The sequence below is a fragment of the Corvus kubaryi genome, unplaced genomic scaffold (assembly GCF_017639235.1).
Source record: "Corvus kubaryi isolate FWS band 111438036 unplaced genomic scaffold, C.kubaryi_AGA036_p1.0 133, whole genome shotgun sequence".
Lineage (NCBI taxonomy): Eukaryota > Metazoa > Chordata > Aves > Passeriformes > Corvidae > Corvus > Corvus kubaryi.
The window spans coordinates 13,474,245-13,499,735 of NW_024580667.1; the positions used below are offsets into that span (position 1 = coordinate 13,474,245).

The following is a 25,491-nucleotide window of genomic DNA, read 5'->3' on the forward strand; positions in this document are numbered from 1 at the left end:
GGATAGGTTTTTAGAGAGAGAAGGCACGAGCAGAATTCAAAGCAGGCAGGTGCAGGTTCAGCCAGAGCTCCAGCTCTCCATCATTCAAGTGACCGTCACCTTAAGACACTCCAGGTCAGGTGAGCAGAGTGCAGCACCCACTCACCCCTTGCCCCGGGCTGCTCCCACCAGACACCACCAGGAACGTGCAAGTCACTGCCACGACCCCAGAACAGCCCCTTCCCAGGGCAGCTCACTCCAACAATACGCCTGAAATCAAATTTCACATCTTTTAATTCTCACTGTTGACTTTTCAAATAAATACAGTTTCAGCAGATTCAGTCAGAAGACATGAGTATGATGTGAAAGAAAAACTCAGAGTCCAATATATTAAGCATACTTATTTACTTAATCTATACAGAATTGAGTAGATAAAATTTCAGATTCACATTAGTGAAAAATCTCTACAAAATGTTTTTGAAAAGCAAAACAAAGACTGCCTGTTCATTTATCACTTTTCCTCATGAAAGCAGACATGGGTTGTAAAAATAAAGCAGTGTGTTTAGCACAAACTAGATTTCTGCATCACTTTTTTCACAGTTATTTCCATCTACAGTCCAAAGAGGTAGATTTTCTGCAACACCTGAGAATTGAACTGTAACATAACCAGGTGTAATGAAAGGAAGGACAAAACAATAGAGATACAGCCCTAACTTACGTGTGTATTTATACACGTATTTGGGTCTTGAATCACATACAATTTAGCTTCTTGCAGCTTAATCGTGGTGAAACTGTTGACCAGGCCCCAGTTTTGACAATCAGACACACTCATCTCAGGCTGCATCACTTTACATCCCGAGTTAAATGGTTTGTAGTAGTGGGAGAAAGGCAGTAATACAAGTTTACTTAAAAACCCTACTGGAGCCCGTTCGGCTGCAGCCTGGCAGTGCAATAGCCTGCAGTATGGCAGATCAGTGACAGTGCTGAGCTTATCCCTTACATCAATTTGTATTTTTTTTTAAAACAACACTTTTTAAGCAATGCATGAAACTCTGTTGACTGGTTCCAGGAAGCGAAGTACAGCTTGCCTTGGCCAGATAAGTTGCTATGATAAGGGTATGTTGATGGTAGTAGAAAAGAGAGAAGCTATCCCCGTTTTAAAAGCCTTTCAGCTGGGGCATTCTGCTTCATTTACATATTTAGCCAGTGACAAAGATACTTGTATTGCTGTTCTATACATCTGTCGTGTCTCTAAAAGCCCTTTATTTTATTCTTGCAGCAGGGTCCAAAAACTCTCTTGCCTCCATGTAGAACAAGTACTACCGAAAGAATTGTTCAGAATACAAATGTCCAAATAACAAATTGTAAAAATAGAAAACTGCATGTCCTACCTTGCCAAGGGTATGATGCACCAGATACAAAGTTTCGCACTTTTCCTCAGGAAAATTACATCATACTTAGTGTTAGCTGAAAACCAGTTCTCACACCACCTGTTTTTTTCAAGCTTGGTTCTATAAAGCAAGTAATTTGAACAGCAAGTCTGAAATATTTCTTTCCAGTTATTTTTATGCTACAGGGTTTGCACGATCAACATTTCAAAGCTCTGAATCTAACCTGACTGCTCACTGCTACCTTCTTTTCATTCCTGCATTGTGCTTGGACGACAAACACCAAACCCACAAAAATTTAGGAGAAAGATGGCCAGCTTCCCATTTACTCCATTTCAGAAATGTCAGTTTTGCACAGTTCCTCTTAGTGGTATGAGCTAACACATGTGTTAGGCCTTACATAACCATTCTCTCCGAGACAGCTAAGTTATTTCAACATACATCACTACAGGAAAAGGACTGGGAGCTCAGTGCAGCCTGAACATTTAAGTAACTTAGCCACTGAACTGCCAAGGGCAATGGGGGTGGGAAGCTCGTTGAGATGTGCTTGATTCAGAAATCCCCTCCCAAGTAAGTGCAAAAAACTTTAAGTACCAGAAAAGGCTACACATGTTCATATTTCTTATAATGACAGTAACCAAAACTAGAAAGTAAATGCATGGGAATTAAAGTTCGGGGTAGCTTGTAGTTAGATCACATTGCCTTGCTAAAAAATAAACGTTGGTCCTAGTTCCTTTCAAGAAAAGAAGTCATAATGTGGATATCAAATTTTCTAGGAAAATACAATATGGTTTAAGGTTAACAAGGGGGCTTTGCTTGTGGTATGTTAGCCTAAGAATGTGAAGTACCATCTTTAATAGATAACCTGACTGGGAAGGCACTCTGCCAACTGGTGCAGCTTTGAGGTTGAACATGCAGGAAATTCCATGTTGTACTTCAGGAAAAGTATCTGAATCTTCATGTTCAATTATAACCACTATAATCTTAACTAACACTTAAATACATCGCATACCTGGCTGTTAGAGGAAGTCTGTATGCCAGACTCCCGTCTTCCACACCTCCAGCAGGAAGTGTCTTATTTGCCAGCTCTTCAGGTAATCCAGAGGTTTGCTCAGACATGAATGGATTTCTCTAGTCAGGATAATCATGTGGTGGACACACTGCAGCTAAGAAGGAAGCATGTGACCAACACCTGTGCAACAAGCTCCACAGCTCCAAATCCCACTCGGTAGCATCACTGTACATTTTCCAACACATATTTAACATGTTCACAGGTAGGGCAAATAGTCCAAACTAACCTTTACAACACAACCCTGAGACATCTGCAAAAAGCTGTACACCCTGTTTCACCAGCTGCAAATTAATGTATTTCAAAGCTGTTTTTTCATACCACGAAGTACATAAAACCCTTTAAACGTATCTTTTACTATATTCTGGACCTTTACTTTTCCATTCATATATATGAAAACATATATAGGAGGAAAGCTGACTTTTTTACTGGCCGTTAGACATCCTTATGTAGATAAATTTACTGGAAAAATTGATAATCTTTAGTATAGTGAGTGGCAAATCAATGAACAAAACCAGAGTGCTGTTCTTTAAAACAAAAGAGTGACTTGCTGTCACCATTTTCCCCAAACGATATTAGATCTGTACACAGTCTTCCATGACAGTGATTTGTGTAGTGGGGAGGAAACGCACATGCATCCTTTTATGGAAAAATATTTTCTTTTAAAAAATGAGGCAGATGTGCAACACAGTTGTGGAAAATTTATAGTTTAAGCTATTTAAAGCTGCTATGCAGCTTCCTGTACCACATAAGTCCAGTAGTTCTAAGAAAATACAGATATGGTAGAAAAAGTAAGAAAATTTTCACCACAAAACCAAATAGTTACCACCAACAGAGAAAGTTTTACACAAAATATATCTCTCAATACAGTGTTTACACTTCATTTTAGTCTACAGATTCAGTGCCAGGAACAGGACTTGTTGAGACAGTCTTTTCGGAGCTATTGGCCGCACACGATTCCGCATCGGGTTGGATTCCTGGTTCCGTGTCAATGGGAGTTCCCAGCTCTTCATGGGAATTGAGTGTGCAGGACTGCAACACCTGCACAGCCAGATCCACATCTGCTTCTCTAAGAGAAACCTGTTCCTTGAGCACTTCCACCTTCTCATTCAGCTCATTCCTTTCTGTCTGAAGGGCCCTGCATAGCTTCTCCAAACGCTCCAGTTTTATTTGAAAGCCTTTGTATTCTTTATCTCTTACTGTTTTCTGAAGGACAAAGGAAATAAAAATTCTGTGATACAACCATTTCCCCCCCCCCCCCCAAATTAATGAAAAGAATCACCACTATTTAATCTTGAATATTAAGTCTTAAATAATCCAGTAGGCCAAATTCCAGCTGAACTAGAGCCAATTCCTCAGAATATTTCACCTAACCGTGAGCTGGAGTGGAAATGGATGCCTTTAAAAACAAGCAATGAGAACTACATAACCACTTAATGCTAACTGTAAGTAAGGGCTGGGCATCAAACAGGACCCTAACTATGAAATCCCATAACACTGTCAATCAACTACAACCCAAATAATGGCAACTATAGGGAGGAGAAGGGCACGGAAGTAAGAAATCCCCAATCCATCAGCAGAATCCAAGCCAGAATGTACCATACTCGTGGCTCTCCTAATTAGCTCCTTATAACAAGGGAGGGAAAGGTAAACAGCAGTACAGCAGAACCTACTCAAATCAAGCACAGTTTGCCAAGGCCAGACCTCACATACCTGAACCAGGCCTTGGACAGCGCAGGCACAGCTGCACTGGGCAGCTCCTGCCAGACTACAAGTAAGTAATGGCATTTCATGACCTCAAAAGCAGCAGCAATGCAAGAAAGCAATCGATACCTCACACAGGGGTTACTTCCTTCATGTCAATCGCATGTATTTCAAACAGATTTCTATCACAGCACTGGTTGAACTTTGCTCAGCATATTGGAATACAGTCAATTCCTTCAGCTAGTATGATTTCATACACATTATCCCACCAATTACACAGTAAGCAAAGACGAGGTTCAATTTTTCTTGTGCCATCAGCTTAGATTTACATAACAGCCTTCCATTTCCCATGCCTGAAATGCCTGACAATACCTTACATAATAAGAAATGTAACGCAGACAACCCAAGAAGAGGCTACAGTGTATTATTTCCAGTTCTCTAAAACTGAAATAATGTATGAAGCTCTCTAGGACTCAGACTCTAGCTGAGCCATACTGCTGCTTAAAACATGATTACCTCTTCAGCCATTTGCAGAAGAGCCTTGTTGTTGTTTTCCCATTTTGTACGCCACACAATGGTTTCCTTTTCCAGTTTCTTAATCTTCTTTGTCATCTACAAAAGATAAATAAAAGATTTAATTCTGTGGCTTGTGTTGCAACACGAGTATATTACATGAGTAATTTGACTTCTTAGCATTACTTTCCAAGTCCAGTTTGAACAAGTTATTTTGGAGACGTGCTTCTGAACAAAATCAACCCAAAAAATATAGATTCTGCATTCAAAGAAAACAAGATTGAGTCTTAAAAGAAACAGACTATCAACTTTCAAGTACAAGTAATAAAAAGCTCCAGGAAAAGTTTTAAAACATAAGCACAGCCAAAGAGAATGAGAAGCAATATTTGGTAAAATACTGAAATTACAATTTAGGTATTATTTGTGTCAAAAAACAGAAAAAAAAATGACATAATTCTCTTCCATAATTCTTATACCCTATCTTCTGATCCAAATGAAATTGTGAAATTGTAAGAATACTCCTTCTATTTTCAGAAGGCAAATGCTTATAAAATCTAAAATGCAACCCACTAACAGCATGCATTTCTGTATTACTTTTTATGAAACTAGGTAGTACTATAAATACCTTCTCCATTTCTTGTCTGAAAGTTGTAAAAAGCTCATTACTTTTTGCCATGGTGGTCTGGAATTCTTCAAACTTATCCATGTAAAGAGAAAGCTATTGGAAAAGAGGCAGGAACATTAATCTGAACAGTGTATACAAATACAAAAATATGTAGGTACAAGACAAAATGAAATTAGAAATAGTAAAACATGAACTTCCTATTTTTTTTTTAAACTACAGTACAATTTCCATTTGAGGAACATGCAGACCTAGTCTGAAAATGTGCTGTTCAAATTATATGTGAACTAGAGGTCTGTGTTTATAGAACAGCAGTGTATTCTGAAGTAAAGAGAGCATTATGTTTAACTAAACGTTGGAAGACATCACAGTTCATCACTACCTCATTTTTACTTTCCCACTGGGGAAAAAAAAAAATCTGTGGACATACACATATACAGGAAATTCAGCACTTGGTTAGTGAAATTAAAACTTAGGAATTACCTACCTTTCCACCTTAACCAGCCAAAGCTAATAACCAAGGCTGGGACAAAATAAACAGGATTGATTTCAGAAATCAAAATACACATTCACAACCAATGTAATCTACCCAGTGAGCAAAAATCATGGAAAGTGAATATTGAAAAGAAATTAACGTAACAGTGAAAAGCACTACACTTTGAAAAGTGAAGAGCATTAACATTCAATGACAGAAAATCTTCTTGCCCTGCACTGCAAGATAAATCACCAAGAAAGAATTGCAAAATATGTTTAATAACATCGTTTTTAAAAATAATTCTTAATCAGTGTGGGATTTGATGTTCTAAGAATACATTACCATTTAGCAGTAACTTCTTACTCCCAGTGAAGAACAGTAGGTTTTCTCAATTCTTACACTGGGGGTTGCAGGACAATACAATTCAGAGCATAGAAATACTGTGTTTTGCTCTATTAGTAAAGGGAATTTTTTAACAGGAATCAGCCTAGTTTGTCAGCAGTACATCATGGCTCTTTGCCATTATTGTCACTGAACCTTCTAGTTCATCATATTCCATAAAAAAAGATCTGTTGTCCCCAAGAAACCACTAATTATACCCATTGTAACTATTAAAAACAACAGAAAAGGCAGTGAGATTTTAAATAAAGGGTAATCAACTTGGAAAAAAAATCATAAAAGACTAAGCATGGCAAAAAAAATATTTGGAAGTATCTGGATATTCCTGTGTTCAAGTCCAATAGAGATGTGTATGATTACATCTAACTACACACGTGCTTTAAACCTAACTCCTGGAAAGCCTCAGAAAGAACTGGGTCCAGTAAGTGTGAAAAAAGGGCATGGAACAGCTTTCAAAGACACTGGCATGGTTTAAGCCCAGCTGGCAACTAAGCACCACACAGCTGCTCACTCATCCCCACTCCCCACCCCAGTGGGATGGGGAGGAGAATCAAAACTGTAGGTTGAGGTAAGAACAGTTTGATAATTGAAACAAAGTATAACACAATAATAATAGATGATGATGATAATTATTACAAAAAAGAAAAAACAAGTAATGCACAACACAGTTGCTCACCACCTATTGCCCAATCATGCCAGACCCCATTCCCAAGCCCACATCAACTCCCTTTCTGGGTAGCTCCCCCAGTTTATATTATATTATATACTGGGCGTGTTTTCTGGTCTAGAATATCCCTTTGGCCTTTTGGACAGGGTCATCTGTCCCAGCTATGCTCCCAGTTTTTTGGGTTTTCTTGTGTCCTTCCTCGGTAGCAGAGCGTAAGACATAAAAGAGCCCTTGACTCAAGGTAATCACAATTTAGCAACAGCCAAAACATCCGTGTGCTGTCAATGCTATTCTTATGATGAATCCAAAACACAGCTACAGAAGAGAAATTTACTCTATTCCAGCTGAAACCAGGACAGAGACTTCATACAAAACCTCAAATGAAGCAGTGACACACAGTGAACACACACAGTGAACAGAATGGCTACTGCTTCCCACTGCTCTGGTGTTGGCTGGAGCTACCATTTCCCTGTGCCTCGTGCTGAGCTCACGTGTGGTCAATGACTGCAGGTGATCCAGAACCAAAGCACAAAAACTGGAGACCATCTCTCCTCTCTCAGAGGGGATTTTGCTGTAGCATTTACATTACAACAAGAAAATAATTTGAAGACAGCAGGGTCTGTGGACAGAGATAGTCAGGTTACTAAGTCTGAATAACTACAGGGATAAATGTGACATTGGTTGCTCCCAATCCTCCACAACAGGTGGTGATGGAAACAGATTCTAAAACCTGCCTGAGTAAAAATCCCCACACAACTCTTTACAGCCACAAGAGAACAATATTTTCAGAGAAGCCATGCTTTCCTAAGCTTTACTTCTTAAGCTTTCCTACATTCTAGTCTTTGTAGTATTAACACTATTAATTTAAAAGAGCACTAAACTCCAGAAATTCAATGTTTAGCACCTTCCAGGAACAGTACTCTCCAGACGTATTAAACAGCAAGTACAAAACATTGATTCTTTACAACTTATATTTCATGCTTTGCTACTGAAAAGTTACCTATTGGAAATTAAATTTAAGACTCAATTTAAAAAATGCAAAGTACTCTTCACAAGAATCTGATGAATATTAAGTTTTTTCAGATGTTGCATTATGTTCACTACAGTCACAAATCTCTTGGTATTTTCTTTTTGGAACTGTTACTGAAGATCTCTCCATTAAAAAAAGATACCTGCTGCTTCAGCTGAGCTTCCTGTTGCTTCATCTGTTCACATTTGTGTCTGGACTCTGTAGCTTCTTTTAGCAGCTAAAAAATAATGCAAAAAGCCACATAATGAACAAAAGTACTCCCAAAAATGGCTTAACTTGATCTATGATTAAAAATGAACAAACATTAACATCACCTAAGGGCTATTCAACCATGTTTTCTCACATAGGCTTTTTTTATTACTACACTGTATTTTCATATACACAGTTTAAAGCATGTGACGGCATGCAGAGATTTTTATTGAGACATTTTTCTAACTGGTAACATGAGTCAGCGTTTCTATTTCTCTAGAAAGTTAGAACTGCTAAATTATGAATAGTTAATTAACAAACTGTATGTAATTTATAACTGGCTTGTAACCGCTCGAATTTATTTTCCACTTTCATTTCTTCAGTCAAAATATTATCTTTGCAGATTAGCTCAAAACAATTTTACTTCAACTTGACACCATTTTGTAGGTTCATATTTGAAGAGATTTTCATCTGCTTATGACTCAGAAATTACATTAAAAAAAATAAAAGAATCCAACACTGCATGGTCATTTTAAGATCATCCAGAAAAAACAAGGTTTTTTGTCTAGAAGTTACAGATTCATTGGAAGAAAACTTCTGAGAAGACTGCAAGTACATTGCTGATTATCAACATGGAAATAAAACAACACACACAATTTGGGGGGCAAACAGAGTAGAAAAAACAGGTGCTTTATTCCGTATTTGTTATTTCTTATAGCATAAAAACAAAGGTTACAACTCTTGACCACAGAAAGTACTTTTGGTGTTTCACAGCATGTTCCCCAGTCTAAGAGAAATTTAATTGATATTCAGCATATTTCCTGAGAAAATGCAAACAGGTAACATTACTTGCCTGTTAGCATAGACATCAATATTAAAGGCATCATATACAAAACTTAAATCTCAGTCTCCTTGTTGAAATCTATCTGAACTTTTAAAAGAAAATCCTCTCAATTTGCTGTATTTGCTTTAAATCAGGCAATGTCTGGTTTGGTGGGTTTTATTTCTTTTAACATATATAGAGTTCACTTACAAACTCCCGTTCTCGCTGATGTTTTTCCTCTGCTTCTTTAATAAGTTGGGTAGTTTGCTGAAGTTTGGCATCCACAAGTTGCTGCTGCAGTTCCTTATGTTTGAACACTTGATCAATATGCTAAAGGAAAAAAGAAAATCATAGTAGTCAAACATAGATAGTCTGCTGGTCAATGAAGGCAAGTGTAGTGTTTGGAGAGATGCACATTGTTTAAAAGTTTCATGCAAAAGAGAAAGTGGTAAAAGACTGATTTACATGCTTTTCCCCCCCTTTATCTCCATATGCTGTAATTACCCTTTTTTGTCTTTCATGGAAGCAAGATGCCTGTTTCACTAAGTTGGTACAACACTGTCAGTCACTTCACATCAGACATTGCAAAAATCCTGTGGCAAGTAGTCTACATCCTTGCTTCTGAAGTTGGTTTATCTACTTCTAACCCTTACTGTGTTACTTCTGAAAGCTCTAGTCTTCATAATTAAAAAAGCTCAAAATGAGCAAAGTTTGCAACAACAGTTTATTTAGCTGATGAAATCCCACAGATCATTGCATTTTGCAGTATTACTTCCATCCATAAAGTAACACAAGGCAGCTTCCTGTCTTTTCTCTTCCCCATATAGTCTCATGGTAGATACAAATATTCCATGATTGCACAAGGTATGGAATTAGCCTACAGAGAGCTTTCCAACTAACTGATTCAGATTAAAAACAAAACAAAAAAACAACCTCCCAGAAACAGTTGAGAAATTATACTCCAAACCTCCTGTGCCAGCTAAGCAGCAGCCAACTAATGTTAGTCGTAGAACTCCATGCAGCTCAGTTCTTTCTTGGACAAGGAGAACTGGCTGTTTGCCATCATGCTAGCTTACAGCAGCTAGCTCACATCTTGGTGCCAATTAGAGACAGCTCAGTTAGCCCTAGAGTAGAGACACTTCTATGACACCAGGCCAAATATGTTCTTACAGCATGATATCTTACTTCAGTTCTGTGCCAACAAGAGCAGCTATGTACACAAAGGAGCTTCCCAGAAAGACCCCAACCTTAATGAAGTAGAAGAAATAAGACAGAATAAGTCTTATATGCCCTCCCATTATAATGTGAAATTATAACTCTGAAGAACTTCAACTATTAATACATATTTATGTTGGAAGTAACCTTTGGAGGCCATTTAATCCACTCAAATTAGGGTCAACTTCAAAGCTTGATCAGGTTACTCACACCTTGCCCAGCTGCGTTCTGAATACCTCTAATGGCCGAGGTTCCACAATCTCTGGACAACTTAATTCTATTTGATTACTTTTATTGTGAAAGACCTTCTCCAATGCTTCCTGAACTTAGATATTCAAAACCAGTCAGAAAAGGCAGACAGTGAGCCAAACAGCTCCTAAATTTTCCTCAGTAGTGAAGTAAAAAGAATAATTTAAAAAATTACAAATACAAAATGGCTGTGAAACATGAGGGGGTTTTGGTCCCCTTTCAATAATTATCTGATCCTTACAGTCGAGGAACTAATAAAATCCCATTACAAGAGTACTGTAAGCACCTCTTCTCTCAATGCATACTGTTCAATGAGTTTCTTCAGTTTTTCCCCCAGTTCAATATTTTCCTGACGGAGCTTGGCATTATGTATATCATGCTGTTCCAGTTGGGCCTGAATTTCGTTCAGTGTGATCTGGAAGTGTGCAGTTGCTTCTTTCCGTCTTTCTTCTTCTTCACGTGCTTGTTGCATGTTTTCTTCCTTTTATGAATAAATATTCATTAAATATTTAAATATAAAATATTAGAAGTGTTCAGGTCAAACCATGCACTTTTTGAGTCAGAAACAATGGCAGTAATTCATTTCTGTACAGTTTCCATTTCTAGAGTGCTAGAACTAATATAAACCATGACTATAATAGGCCAATGCTACCCATGTGAAGTGTGTGGAACAAAGAATCTAGAAATTGCAAAACTTTTAGAAACTTTTGTCTTTACCACTACCAACATTACTCAAAGGCTGGTATTAAGGTGCTACATAAATACCTTTGCAAATGTCAGCATTATCCAGATGCAAAAACCAGCATTGCTACTATAATGCAATTTCATACAGCAATCACAGATTCTTGGCTCTCTTCCATTTCACTCCCATCGATTATATTCTGACAGAATTAAGCTTTTTGGTTACCCTGCTATTTCATGCTGCTATTATTTCACTTGTGCTATGTTTTCCAGCAGTCATCAGCACTGCTCCCAGAAACAAATATGACAAGATCAAATACTGCAAGTAATATGAACTCGTTTCAGAGTGAAAAGGAGAAGATCAGCAAGTTAACTATCCCTGTACTCTTTACATTAAAATCAGCTATGCTTACATTACATGCCACTCATCTCCTACATATACAGGTAATGGGCAAAGTGACAAGGAAAAAAGCAGCAGTCCTGATTTTAAGCAGTGATGGGTAAGATTTCAGTCACCAGCAGCACAGTCATTTATGTAAGTAAACTAACCTTCAAAGTTTTGTTATGACGCTGAAGTTCCCGACAGAGAGATTCCAGTTTGCTACGTGCCAAAATGGCCTTGCTATGCTCACTCTGCAAGTGGACTTTCTCCTTCACAACTTGTGCTTGCTTCTTCTGCAGTATCTTCATTTGCTTTTGAACATTCCGGCTCTCCTCCAACTATAGTTAGAGAGTAAATTTGTTAAATAAACATAGGTGAAACCATCTTTATGCATCTAGATGAGCACACTGAAGAAACTTTTGAGCATTTTGGATGAAAACAAGGAAGTAAAATTTTATTAAGGCCCCAAGTTGATCTTAAAGAGAAACTACCATCATCCTACAGACAATTCTAAACGTGTAAGGACAGAGGATGAAAATACACAAATTCCAACTTAACATTTGCCTTTGAGGAACAGGCAGCATGGACCTGTCGTTGACCACAAGCTATCAGCCTGCTTTCATCTCCGGGGTAAGAGTAGCCCTCTGAAAGGAAAATGTGGCAGATACAATTAAAAGCCAGCTGAGACTGGCTTTTCAACAAGTCACAACTTTTCCCACTCTTATCTTGAAAGCACATGCAACTGTTTATCCAACAGGTCTTGTTTTTGCTATCAAGAAGAAAAACCACAGAGCTCCTTGTCAGCAGGAGCTCCTACGAAGGGACGCAGTAATTGATACAAGTTCGTAAAATGCTAAGGTATTTCAGAAAAGAACAGACAAAACCAGCAGCCCTGACAAATCAGGTCAGTTACTATTAAAACTACATAGTCCGGACTTGGATGACTTAAAGAGATCTGCAGTCTCAACCATTTGACGCAATTTTTTTGTTCTATTTCCTTTAGGCTGTCTACATGGTAGATGACACAGTTAAACTGCATACATACTTAAAAATCTATTCTGTGAATATCCAGTGAACAGAAGTTTCTTGCATTAGTATCTCACAGAGTATGTTCCATTATACATGATTTTTGGGCTCCCTGAGAAACGGTATTATTCAGAGTCTGTTTCTTTGCAAAGAAGGCAACAATGTTAAGTGTTACACTGTTTCTTATTAGATAGTGCCTCAGCCATGGGACACCACAGGAAAAGAGGGCTGGCAATGAGGAACATAACCATGACAGAAAAATAATACAGTGCTGGTTTTCTGAAAGAGCTCAAAATAATGCTGAAGCACAGAAGAAAGAATAAAGTCAAGGATTCCACAACAACAGTAAATTAAATGTGTCTTTAATCTAGTTTAGAGAAAAGGAATATTAGGGGAGTATTTTCACATCCAAACATAAAAAGCCCTTTTCTTGCATGGCCAGAAAACACCACTTCAAGTGGCTGTGCTGTCTGCACACCTATGAAACGTCAGGCCTGTAAAAGTGTGCCAGTGTGAGACATATCATCAAGGATGCAAACCTTCCTGCATCACAGGCTGATCTCCTGATAGATTCCAAATTACGGAAAAAAAAATTGTGGAAGATCTTTTGCCAGGAGAGAGGCATTCCTACCTTCATTGTACAGTCCTTTTCATGAGACACCACTGAAAAACCTGACAGTGAGCTTTAAAGATGATGAATCTTTAAAAAAAGAAAAAAAGCATTGTAGGTGCACTGTCATAAACAGTTCAAACCTCTGCTGGCATTAAAGCCGACATGTATGCCAGTGGTTCCCACCACTAGCATGAAGAAAAGAATGCATCTTAAAAGGAACACAATCAGATCCAACCTAAACATTCTAAGTGGAACAGGAGCATCTCTCAAACTCATTTAGCTGAAACAGAGCTATTCTTACAGCCAGACAAGCTCCCACCCAGCTCCTCAGCCATTCTGAGCATCATGGGGAAAGCAAGTGGTTTTCCAGGATGGTGACTGTGAATGCTTTCTCCGCCTGTGGTCTATTGATCCTCTCCTGCGAGGGCAAAAAACGAGAACACATCTCTTCTGACTGCCAAGCTTCTTGAAGGAAATGACAATTTATTTGGTCTAGCTGTTTCCTAATCGTTTTGAGATCTTTCTTTCAATAATAAAACTTGAAGTGAAAATAGGGCTGACTCTTTTCTTTCTGCAGAATCAAGAGATTCATGCTGGCCTAGCTCCTCATGCAGGTCCTCATGACCACTGTGAGGTGACATGGGAGCAGTTTGCTTAAATAGAAAAGGCATCGCATGCACGAGCAATTGCTCATAAGAAACAACTAACTTACGGCATTTTTTTCCTCTCACAATATCAAAGCTCATTTTTTAGGTGGGTTCTCCATCCTTGAGTTACAACACAGAACTATTATTGTTTCTCATTTAAATGAAAGTGACTTCTTAGAGAAGCTACTAATTTTAAAGGAAATGCACTCACGTGAACCAAGAGCTTGTGAGAGAGAGCAAGGAAAACAAAGCAAAAATGTAATACCTCCACGGAGGACTCGATCTCCTCAATAAAAATAATCTAAGTCTGTTCTTAAGTAATCAATATTGCCTCTGTGAGTAAAAAGACTACCTCCTAGATCATCCTCAAAGTTCTGGAGATAGTATAAATCTCAAAGGAAAAAAAATTATTTCAGAAGAGTTATGCCATGTTGTGCAGCCATTATGTCATTTTCAGAAATATTTGCATATAATACACTTGACAGCTTGAGAAAACTTATGCTTTTGTAATCTCTTTAGTTCACATTCATTTTATAGCTACAAATATGGTGGGAAAACATATACACACAGGACTTCCAGTCTTTCCATTCCTGTCTGTCCCTGTCTAAAGACAAACGAGTCAAGTGTTGCTATCTCCAAGAACATTCTGGAAATTAAGCTTATGAACCCTCTCCTCTAACTCCCCAACTTTGTGATCAATTTAGAGAATAAATTATCATTTAGCATACTTGAGGCGGGAACTTTATGAACTGCTTCTTTTTGGTTTGTTACTGAAGAAATGCAACCCATTCTTTCCGTTCCTTTACATGATCAGAAAGCACAAAACCAAATTAAACCTAAATCTTTCCAACATCCCACATTCCCCAAAAATCACTGAAGAGTTAAATATAACTGAACATTCCGCCCCCCAAATCTCTGTATGATAGTATGTTCTTTCTCTTTATCCTACAATGATAAAACACTAGCACAGAAGCATTATCAACAACTAGGAAAATAATTACTCCCAAAAGAACACAACTTTTCTGTTAATCCTAGTATTATGCTTCAACACCAAGTTATCAAAACCTATTTTTTCTTTGGATTTGGGCAGTCATGTGGAAGTGAAACGACTACATGAAAGTTTGGCTGAAGCAATACTCAGTCAGCCTGAGGGTCTTTTTTATCAACACTGTAAAATACTCAAAATCATTAACTGTCCTGCATTAGTTGTTCTTGCATTCCATAGTTAATATTAACACATTAATAACTTCTGCTATCTTTACAAATTACTTACCAGATCAGCATACTTCTTGCACAAAGCTGCCAGCTTTTCTTCTGGAGTAGAAAGTGTGTTCAAGGCTTGCATTAATAATAACACTTCTTTTCCTATGAAATGGATGAAAGACAATGATACTGAGGAAGAAAAACCACATACCAGAAAAGCAGCCTGTCTTTAGAAGTAAAATATAGATCCATGAGAAATTAGTGTGATTTAAGTTGTTCCCTAGTTTGACAGCTGCATAATCCTAACTGATGACAAATGGGAAGTCATCACAGCAAGAATAAATTTGTCTTGCCCTACGTGCCATTCAACAGCTAGGATAGCAAAAATTACTTTAATATAAAAACACAAAAATATTTTTGTTTTATAATTGCACAGATAAAAAGAAAAATCTGAAAAAAAATGACATCTAGAAGGTTAAGTTTCACTAATAAAGGATATTGGCACATATGTTCTTAATAAGCATTTAGAATTTAATTATCAGCTGTGCTTTGGCAGCATTGAACACTGCAACCCCAGATTTAAACCAGAAAGTTAAAAAAGTTGATTAGCAATTACCACGTTATTATTATTAACATTCCTGTAAAAATAGCACTGCCAGCTGAAGGAGTCTTACATATGCATTAAGAACTGTCTTTCCCAAGCAGAAGTGCACATAGAGTTTCTCAAAATAGCCTGTTACGGGTGACAAGTTTTTGGCTACAGAGTAAATTTGAGACAAAGAGCAAATCCATAGCTATTTTACAAAAACATTAAAGCCATTTAAAAATCAAAATGCCAAAGAGAACACACCCAAAGTCTTCTCTTTGTGCTTTTCACTCTCAGGATCTTGTTGGCCATCAGGCGGATCAGTACGGGCCTCTTCTCTCCCAGGAGTCTCCTCACGGGACTCTTGGGAGCAGCACGTGGACCCTGGGTGCTTTCTATTCTTTGTGATATATTCTGCTTCTTCCAATGTGCCGGTGGTTTCCAAGCTGTAACAGTTGGACTGTGGATACTGCAACACTGTATCAGACAACTCAGTGCACTTGCTCTTCACCAGCTGATCCTGGTTATTCATCCCCATCTCCTGAGATCCAGCTTCTTCTTCCATGGCACCACCAACCACCTTCAGAAGGGAAAGCAGGAAGTGGATGTAAACAGTCAAGCAAACGTGTTTAAAATGACAACTTCCACCCTTCTTTTGCATGGACAAATAAGGGTAAAATGCAAAAAAGAAACTCTGATAAGTTTAGGGAACTCTACATAAATACATTGTTTCAAGGGCATAGAGCAGAAGCTTGAGCTACTTCAATCGCGATGCCCAATACAACTGTATTAACTGCAGAAATTAACTGTATAAACTTAACTGGAGAAAGCTGGTTGTTATAACAAGAATGATAAACAGGACCAGAAGGACATCTGCTTTTAAAAAATTCACATCAATGAAATTATCAAAAAAAGAGAGTATTAACTGGCTTCAGGCTTGGACTCCTACTAGCTATAATTTTTAACAATACATTCTTTCTGCTCAATTAAACAGATCTTTCTCAAAAGATTTCCTAAAATGCTAAATGCTTAATCACTTAACCAAAAAGTTAAATATCACCAGTTGTTTTATAACACTGCTGTGATATGGTCATATTTTAGAGCAGAATTCTCTATGTAACACTATAGTTTATTAAGCATCTCCAGACTTCTCTCTCCACCACCTGAACAACATTCTCAATTTCTAGAAACATTTCAGGCTGATGAGAATTGCAAGAGTGTTTGGTTGGGCATGTTTTTGTTTTGTTTATTTGGTTACACTGCAGAGGCTGGGACTCAGGACAATACTTGAAGGTGGCTGGGTGTTTTTCTGCAGTCCATTTGCAATCCCACTATACAATGTGCACAGATAGTTAAAAGCATGATAAGCAGAACTGAACTCATTGCCAAAGTAAAGGGATCATTCTTGTTGATTTATTTTTAGTGAACTGAAGGTAAATGTTCTTAAAATCACAAGGAATTGTAAAACAGAGCTTGTTTGTACACAGTTATGCTGTTTAAGCACAAATTAATTTCAGATTACCTTCCTTTTTTTATTAAAAAATGTGCTAATTCTTAAAGCCAGGAGTTTGCACTGGATTTTATGTTCTGCATAGGACTGTTTTCCTCTTCAAAAGGAATTAGCCAACATCAAAGGAATGCAGCCAGTGAGATGTATTTCAACTTCAAATTTGTTGAGCATGCTTGAAAAAGTTTTTTAAAAATCATTAAACAAATTTTTTTTTCAATATTCATGCATAACAGCTTTGTTGTTCTCTATTTCTCTATTCTTAAAGTAAGCCCCTTTCTTTAGACCTTATCTCAAGGTAGATTCATTCTTGAGTAGATGGAATTCACAGTGTCTTTCTCAAAAGACAAGAAGCTTTTTAACTGCAAATAATCTGTATAGACACTAGAAACAACTTCTGACTTACCAAGGAAGACTCACATTGCACAGCTCTTTACAAGTGTGGAAATGATGCACGTGTTTTATGGACAAATATAAATGCAATGCAGTTTTATTCTTCAACCATGTCAGACAGCATACTGATAAATGCCTACAAAGGTCAAGCAGTAATTGAACTGCTGGAACTAATAACCAATTACAACATTTTACACCTCTAAAAAGTCATCTGTAAAATGCGTATTTCTTTCCCCTTGGCTTGTCTTGAACTGTGGGTCTTCCAGGAAAGGCCTACCCTCCTAGGGTAAGCCAAATAAACACAAAAGAAGAAGAAATGTGAAAACAACATAGCTCACTTCACCTCTCTGTATGTACCAATGGCTGAAACCATGGTACAGATGTTGTCTAAAACCCATGATTCATACAGAAGCTGAAGACACTGTGTCACAGTAAGTTGACAAGACAAGAAAGATCAGCGTGTTCTACCACAACATGATACCAAGAGTACCTGCAGTACCAACAGAACAGCTGAAACAAGCAGATTTTCCTATGCACAGAACACAAACTTCTGATTCAGATACTTGTACCCAAGAAGTCTGGCAAAACAAAAGGAAAGTCTGCTTTACACTCAAAGTTTCGGGTTTGGCACAGCATTTCCAGACTTTCTGATATCCATAAAGAGACTTTGGAGTTTCTTTTTGAAAGGAGAGTACAAAACTGCCAGCAGCTCCAACAAGAGCTGAGGAGGTCTGAGTGGCTGCAGTCACACATTGAACAGCAGCAGTGCCCAAGCAGCTCTTACTATCATTTCATTCTCCTTTTTCATACCCGCCTTCCCTGGGATAGCAATAACATTCATGCAACTTGTTCTAACACAGCTTATAGCCAGATCAGTTCCTCAGCCCAGTTCACTGCACAGCAATAGGCAATCCTGCCAACAGAAGTGTAAAGCAGGATGATTGGAAAGGAGCCAAAGCACAAGAGCCTCTAAAAAATAAAAGTCAATCTAATCACAGTCAGAGCACAAGGAACTAAACACACAATACCTTATCCTCAGCACAGGTACGCAGTTAACACTGGCTACTGAAGGACTGGAACGTCAACCAGACCACGTTTGTGAGCAGCACAGCTTCAAACCTAGTCAACTGAAAGATGTTCACTGGTTTTTATCTGAGAAAATTCTGTTGTTTCCAGTGAAAAAAAGAACAACTATTAGCAGGGGCATACATGTGACCAGTAAGTCATGAAACGCCCATCTCTTTTTTAGCAAACCATCATAGTAACCTAAACGTCAATTCAGAGCTGGCAATTCACATGCATATTCTAAAGCATCTGGAAGTTTCACAAAGTGAACACCACCACCTCATTAATTCAGCAGAGCTTTTTGTTGAAGTCAAATTAGGTGTCAGTTCAATTTTTTACTGACAATAATAATTTCTAAACTCTGAGTATTCTCTTTTCTTTGTCAAAAAAGCCACAAGGACTTTTAGAATTTCAGACTCATTCTCCGAAGTCTAACAGCAAAGGCAGAAACAACCTATCAGAATACTGAACTGAAGAAAAAGGTTTGTGTACAAGTGTCCTGTGTATCTCCAACACATTTGAAAATTAAAAAGATGGTGAAAATATACAGAACGTGTCAACCTTCTTTTGGTTTTCCAGTGAACATGGAACAAATCCAAGCTTACTGACAAGCAAGTATGCTCCCTGCAAAACCAAAGCTCAGTGTAGCAGTAGACAGGTTTTGTAAAAATATCCAGTTTTCTTATCTTAAATACAATTACAAATTGTTGACCACAGGCTAAAATACTGTGTTCAAAAAGTGGTTCTACCAGCAGCTAGAACAAAATGACAGCATACACGAAAAAACCCCAAAAAACCACAATAAAAAACCCTTCTTAGTTAAAACTTCATGTGACAAGTTGTAGCCTGTAAGTTCTAGCAAATCTGACATATTAAAATTCTAACTTATTTAACCTAAATTAGAAAGTTTTTTAACTTCAAAACCCAGAAGTCTGCTATTGCCTGACAGGGGCCACAGACACAAATATCTAAATGATTTCCTGATTATGACTAACAAAGAATTTTCTACATTAGCTGTAACTTTAGATATTAAAAAACATTAGCCAGAAGTCTAAAGAGCCTTCTTACACTCAATGCTATTCTTAAAACACTTTAACTACAGGTAGTTTCAGATTTGGTCTGTATCAAGCTTCAAGCTGGGAGTATAGCAATAATAAGCAACACAATTGAGAATGTTAAGTACTAACCCATATTAAACACTGAAGTTGCTCCCTCGTTACTGAGGCAATGGTGAGAACAACCCTAACTCTTACCTCTTATCTTTTCAAATGTGTGCTCATCAGACTAGTGAACTTCTCAGTTTAACATTCCAGCCAGAACAGAGCACTTCCCACAGCACATTGTATAATAGTGCTGACTCAGTACTGACTGAATAAAACCAAAACAAAACTACCCCAGCAAAGACCTTCTACTGAAATCGCCGCTACCTTTTCTAGTTGCTACCATGCTCCCTCAGCTTCCAGCCATCTTCAACTACAGGTGGCTCATGATCTGACAACCCAGAGTCAGACTATTATTATATGCCTAGAAAGACTTACAGAGCAGCAAAAAGAGTACGTTGCACAGGTAATGTGCAATTTCGTAAGACCACAAATTTATCAAAATTCTAAGATATTTGCTACCTACCTAACTGTGAAACCAGCTATTACAAGATGCTGATATTTCTGAATAAGCACATCATCTTCAAGCTATTTAAGAGTTACAGGACAAACCACTTGAGGATGACTGTAGAAAAATTACTGGCAACATTGCTCCTGCTCACCCCGAAGTTTTCACTACTGCTCTGTACCTTCAGCTTATACCTTGATCAAAAAAGATTAACATCAAGAAAACTCGACCTTACTTCATACCTAAAAGATCAGCATACAAGACAGATATCCCTGTTTGTGAAAATAGCTATGATCATAAGAGCCTAAGCCAGCTCTCCTTCAAGCAGTATTGCTTCAGAAACATGTGCTGCACATAAGGATAAAACAGACACTTGTCCTACAGAACTTGTCCTACCACCACACCAAAACGTATCACAAACCCACTTATTTTTTTTGTTCTACTACCTATACAGGTCTATAGCACACAATGCTACCTAAAATTTACTGTGCTTATTATCAGTACCGTGTTTACCTGTATTCCATACTCCTGTGTATACACATACTCAATCTTTCCCTAAACCACCTGAAAACAGTTCTATGTACCTTTTAATAAAAGAAACCATAATTAGCAGCTGCACCAGAATACATTTTCTCCTGTATGTTAGCTAATTATCCTAAAAAACATAAGCACTAGCATTAATCTATGAAAACAACTCCTACATACCCCACAGCAGCAGTTGGACTGTGCTGTGAAAAGACTCTTCCACTCCTAGCCTTTGGAATTGCTAATACTTTCAAGAAATATCCTGGAAGCTTTGATATGTACATAAACCAGATTTTCACAACTGTAAAAAACAACCTAACTATGTAAGTGAATATATAACCAATTCCTCAACATCTGTTGAGGACTGTTCAGCTGACTACATTTTCAAACTTACTGCACATGCAGCTGGTCACTAAAGCCTTATACCCCTTATCCTGACCCATTGCAGTAAAAAAAAATATTGTGGCAAAAAACTTAAGTTTTTATCACAAATATTTATGGTTCATAACAAATACTAGGCTTCCTGCATACCAGCAATTTATTTTTTCCAGCTAACACAGAAAAGTTTATTTTGAAAACATGTATGTAATATACTTTTCCTCAGTGCCAATACTCAATATTGATTTTTCAACAAACAGCTATGATAAATAAAGTCATCATTTTTGGTAATAATTTTATTTACAATTTCTGTGTGAAAACCACCATTTTAGGATGACATAAAATTTGTGTTTGAATTTTATAGCAGGCACACCTTCATCCACTGGTCTAGACACAATTATTCAGATGCTTGTGACCACAAGACTAGCTTATTAAGGTTATTTCTCCATGCAATATTTCTCTATACTGTGCTCGCTGACCTGAATGATCATGCAGTCTAATTATACCTTTCTCAAAACCTAATGGCCTCTGAGGTGGCTTCCCCACTGAACAAGGATCTTAGCTGTGAGATCTGAAAGTCATTTCAAACAAACATTTCACCATGTTCTGTCATTATATTAAAAACTATGTTCTATGCATTCATTTGTCTACTTTCAAAACATGGGACTGAGGCACCTGCAATATTGCTCATCACTAGTTTCAAAGCACTGCAAGGTTAGAAGTCCCAACAAAGCAGAAGGACTATTAAGAAATAGTCCTAAATTTGTATTTTATCTTCATAAAAGTCAAGACAGACTCTTTGCTACTAGAACTGCACCATTAAGATTCCTCTTATAATTCAAGACCTCGTCTTCAATATTGGTTCAGAAACATTCTCACATGACCTCTGCTTATGGTCCTTACTTTTTACTGTTACACTTAACCACACTGGGTTTTTTTGCTCTTTCAGTGGCCTCCTGACACAGATGACATGCCTGATTTTAAGAAAAGCTTTTAAATTTACCTCAAACACAACCACAAAGGGGAAAAAAAACCCCCATCTCTTCCCTCATTTCGCTTAAGACATTAAAACAGTGTTGGTGCATCTCTCACACCCCCACCCCAGGCCACACCATGATCTCAAGGCCTAATTGTTAGGCCTTGGCCTTGACAAACAGCACCCTGGAATAAATTCATCTGGAGCTTATCAAAAACACTGTCTGCTCCCAGGAACTAGTGATGTCTAACAAGCCCATGGCTTTTAAAAAACATCCTTGAAAATTTATTTTTCTTAAATGAATAACAACCCAAGTGGAACAATATTTTTGTTACTGAACTTTCAGAGAAAATTACCAACCCAAACTGCCGCCAGGATGAAAAATTATTATGACTAAAGCCCTCTGTTGCAACCCTATAAACAGTGGTCTTAAGTGAGATCCTTTGAGCTCTCCTGGACTGCAGCAGGCTGTGGCCAGCATTTCCCTCTCGGGGGGGCATCTCTCAGACCCAGCCAACTCCCAAGTTTGCTATTCTTGGAGGACCACTGCCAAACACTGGTGATGGAGCCTGGGCTGATACCACTCCTCAAGGCTCAACTCTGTACCCCTTGAGAAGACTGACAGGCATCCAACGTGAGTACTTCCTTGGATCTGAGGGAAATTTTTCACAGATACGTACCTGGTACTACTCTTCAAGTCTGAGTCTGTACGAGTGTGATTATACTATAGCAAATGTACTGTGAATGCTGCTCTCTGAGATTCTTAAGTGCTTTACATTTTTAAGTAAGTAAGGCCTGTAAGTGACTTACTGTTGTACTGATAGTAAATTCTGCAGAAACTTTTGTCAAATTCGTTAACTTGAGGCATCGATTAAGTGCTGTTAAGCTTAAGTGCTTCTAAAACCTTTGTGCCTAAACCATCAGTCAAGCCTGGGGCTAAGTTTGGCAGGGGGGATTCACTCTGAGCCTTGTGACTCAATAGGAGGGTCCCCCTTATTTCTTTTTATCCTTACCATTTCCTGTCCTTACCCTTTTCCCATCCCCAACCTCCACACGGATCATTTTGGTTGATTTTAGTTTTAAACTGACTGATTTTATTGCGTTTTTTTCTCTGCATGCTTTAACCACACAGTAAGTAGCAGAGTGAACCCTGCCAAGGAACTCTGTCGTGCTTTTGCTTTTATATTAAATCTGTTTTTGCTGGTGATTCTTTGAGCAACCTAAAAAATTAACGACAAACACCTCCTGTAATTCTAGCAAAAAATTCACTGCAGGAACCCAAAGCTTACTTGGAAGCTTTCAGCGCATTTACACACAGGACAAAGTGCTGCACATCTAACAAGACTTTTTTTTAATGTAAGCATCTGAGACAGGTGCTAATTAAGAAAACATTTAATATAGCATGAATCACTTCCACCAATGGGGTTTCACTTCCTCTTTACTATAAACTTAATAGTTTTGTAGTCAACCATAGTATGATTCTGGAAAAAGCAGGGTAGACAAGTTCTGAATTTCCAACGCAAACAGGTCACAAGGAACCTAAAAATAGTATCAAGGCAGGGGAAGGGAAATCTGCAAGAGAGTGCTGAACAATTTTTAATTCACAAAAAAAAGTTCAAACTAAAATTTGCTTAACATTGCCTCCCACATTTCATTTCTTTAAAATAACTGAATCCCTTTTGACTGTATTTGAAATAATATGGAACGCAGGTTTGTTTTTTTTTAACATCATCATCTGCTTTCATAATAGACACTGAAGTTACTTACAAGTTACTTCTTAGTAAAGAAACACATCTTAGAAAAAACACATTGCAGAAGATTGTGCTTTTCAGTGAAGAAAACTAGCTCCGTAGCTTCCTAGATCTCTCTAACAGCCAACATAACCCTCCACCACCACCAAGTCACTATTTCTGAGATGCTGCCCTCTGTACCATGGCAAAAAGTTACCACTAAAAAGCCATTTGAACTTATGTAAGGGCACAGGATGAGATACTTTAGCAGCACGTGAGATTAGCAAGGCAATTCTGTCACATAAAACACCGAGCTGGTGATATTACACACAGCAGCTGAATTACAGCATATTTTAAGTCTTTGCCGTTGGGTGACCAAGCACAGGTATTTTAAGCTTTTCCTACACGGATCTGCAAACCGAAATTACTGTAAAATCACCGGGGACAGCCCTGCTTTCAGTGTGGTTTCGGTAGAAAATGGAAAAAAGAAAAAAAAAAGGCCTTTTGTCTTTTTTACTAATTCGGAGAATAAGAAAACGCTCCCGCCACCCGCGCGGGCAGAGCCCCCGTCCGCTCCCGCCTCGCACCTCGGCCGTGTCGAGAGGGTACGGGGGGGCCGCCGGCGAGACCCCGGGGAGGCGGCAAACCTCCCCCCGCCCTGCGGCTCCCGCCCCCCGCACACCGGGCTCGCCACGTGCTGCCGCCCCCGGCGGCCCGCGCTCGGCAGGGACCGCCCCGCGACCCTCGGACAGCGCGGAGGAGCCGCTCCCGACCCCTCGGGGCGACCACGGCTCACCGGGGGCCACGCCGGGACCTTCCCAACACATGCCCGCGGGTGCCTCGGAGGGTCCGGCCTCGGTGGCAGCCCGAGATTCAGGCTCCCGGGAGCGGCGGAGGCGGCGCGGGCACTGTCCGCCCCTGCCCCGTGCGCCCGGGCCGGGCGGCCGCGTGGGGACGGGGCAGGCGGGGAACGCGGCGTCGCGAGCCGGCGGGGCGGGGAAGGTGGAGCTCCCTCCCGCCGGGCCTGACCGCGCCGCCGCCTCACCTCGGGGTTGCCGCTCGGGGCCGCCGCTGCCTCGTCCCCGCCGCCGCTGAGGCTCGGGCTCCGCCGGGTCGGTCCCGCCGCGCCGCCGCCCCCGCGCGTCGCCATGATGTGACGGCAGCATCCAAACAAGTGCCGAGCGCGGGGCACCGGAAGTGCTCCCCGGGGACCCGCCTCCCTCCCGGCCGCAGCCAATCGCCGCGCAGACCTGCGGCTCACGTGGGAGGCCTGTGTCCTCCCTGCCGCGGGGCGTGCCGGGAGTTGTAGTCCCGCCGTCGAGGAGTGGTGGCACGGCATGGCCCCGGGCGAAGAGGGTCAGTGACGGACGGTCCCCTCCCTGCCCGCGCTGCATCCTGCCTCCCTTGTCTCTGTTCCTGCCTTGGTCATGGCTTTGAAGTCGGGGCCGACTCAGCGGCATGTCCGTGACGGGACAGGAGGCGGGGCGGCCAGGGTCAGCAGAATCAAAGGGTGCGTCAGGTTGGAGGAGACCTCAGTGGGGCATCTGGTCCAACCTGCTCGAGCAGGGCCATCCCAGAGCACAGGCTTGCGTCCACGCGGTTCTGGAATATCTCTAGTCAGGGAGGCTCACTGGAGGTACTCAGTGATACTCGGCTGCTGCTTCTGCAGGAAAACTGGGGCGTGTGTGCGGGGAGAGCGAGTTGCGCAAGGGAGTTGTGCCAGGAATTGCTGCGGGTGTAGCCGAGGCCGGGACTGCAGGCAGCGCTTCCCCTGGAGATGCCCGTGTGAGCCATCGTCCGCCCCGCCACGGGGCTTCTGCTCGAGGGCGGCGGCGCCGGGATACAGGAT

General features: G+C 39.8%; 1 protein-coding gene across 1 annotated transcript; it reads right to left on the bottom strand.

Annotated features, from left to right (window-relative positions):
* Window positions 1-255: 255 nt before the first annotated feature.
* On the bottom strand, window positions 256-25,491 carry TXLNG (taxilin gamma). The gene is given in 12 exon segments (XM_042037289.1): window positions 256-3,642; window positions 4,657-4,752; window positions 5,279-5,371; window positions 7,989-8,063; window positions 9,069-9,188; window positions 10,609-10,803; window positions 11,553-11,723; window positions 14,945-15,036; window positions 15,725-16,040; window positions 24,688-24,908; window positions 24,911-25,028; window positions 25,030-25,491. Coding segments are annotated over 12 exon segments (1,860 nt in total). The 5' UTR covers window positions 25,072-25,491; the 3' UTR covers window positions 256-3,321.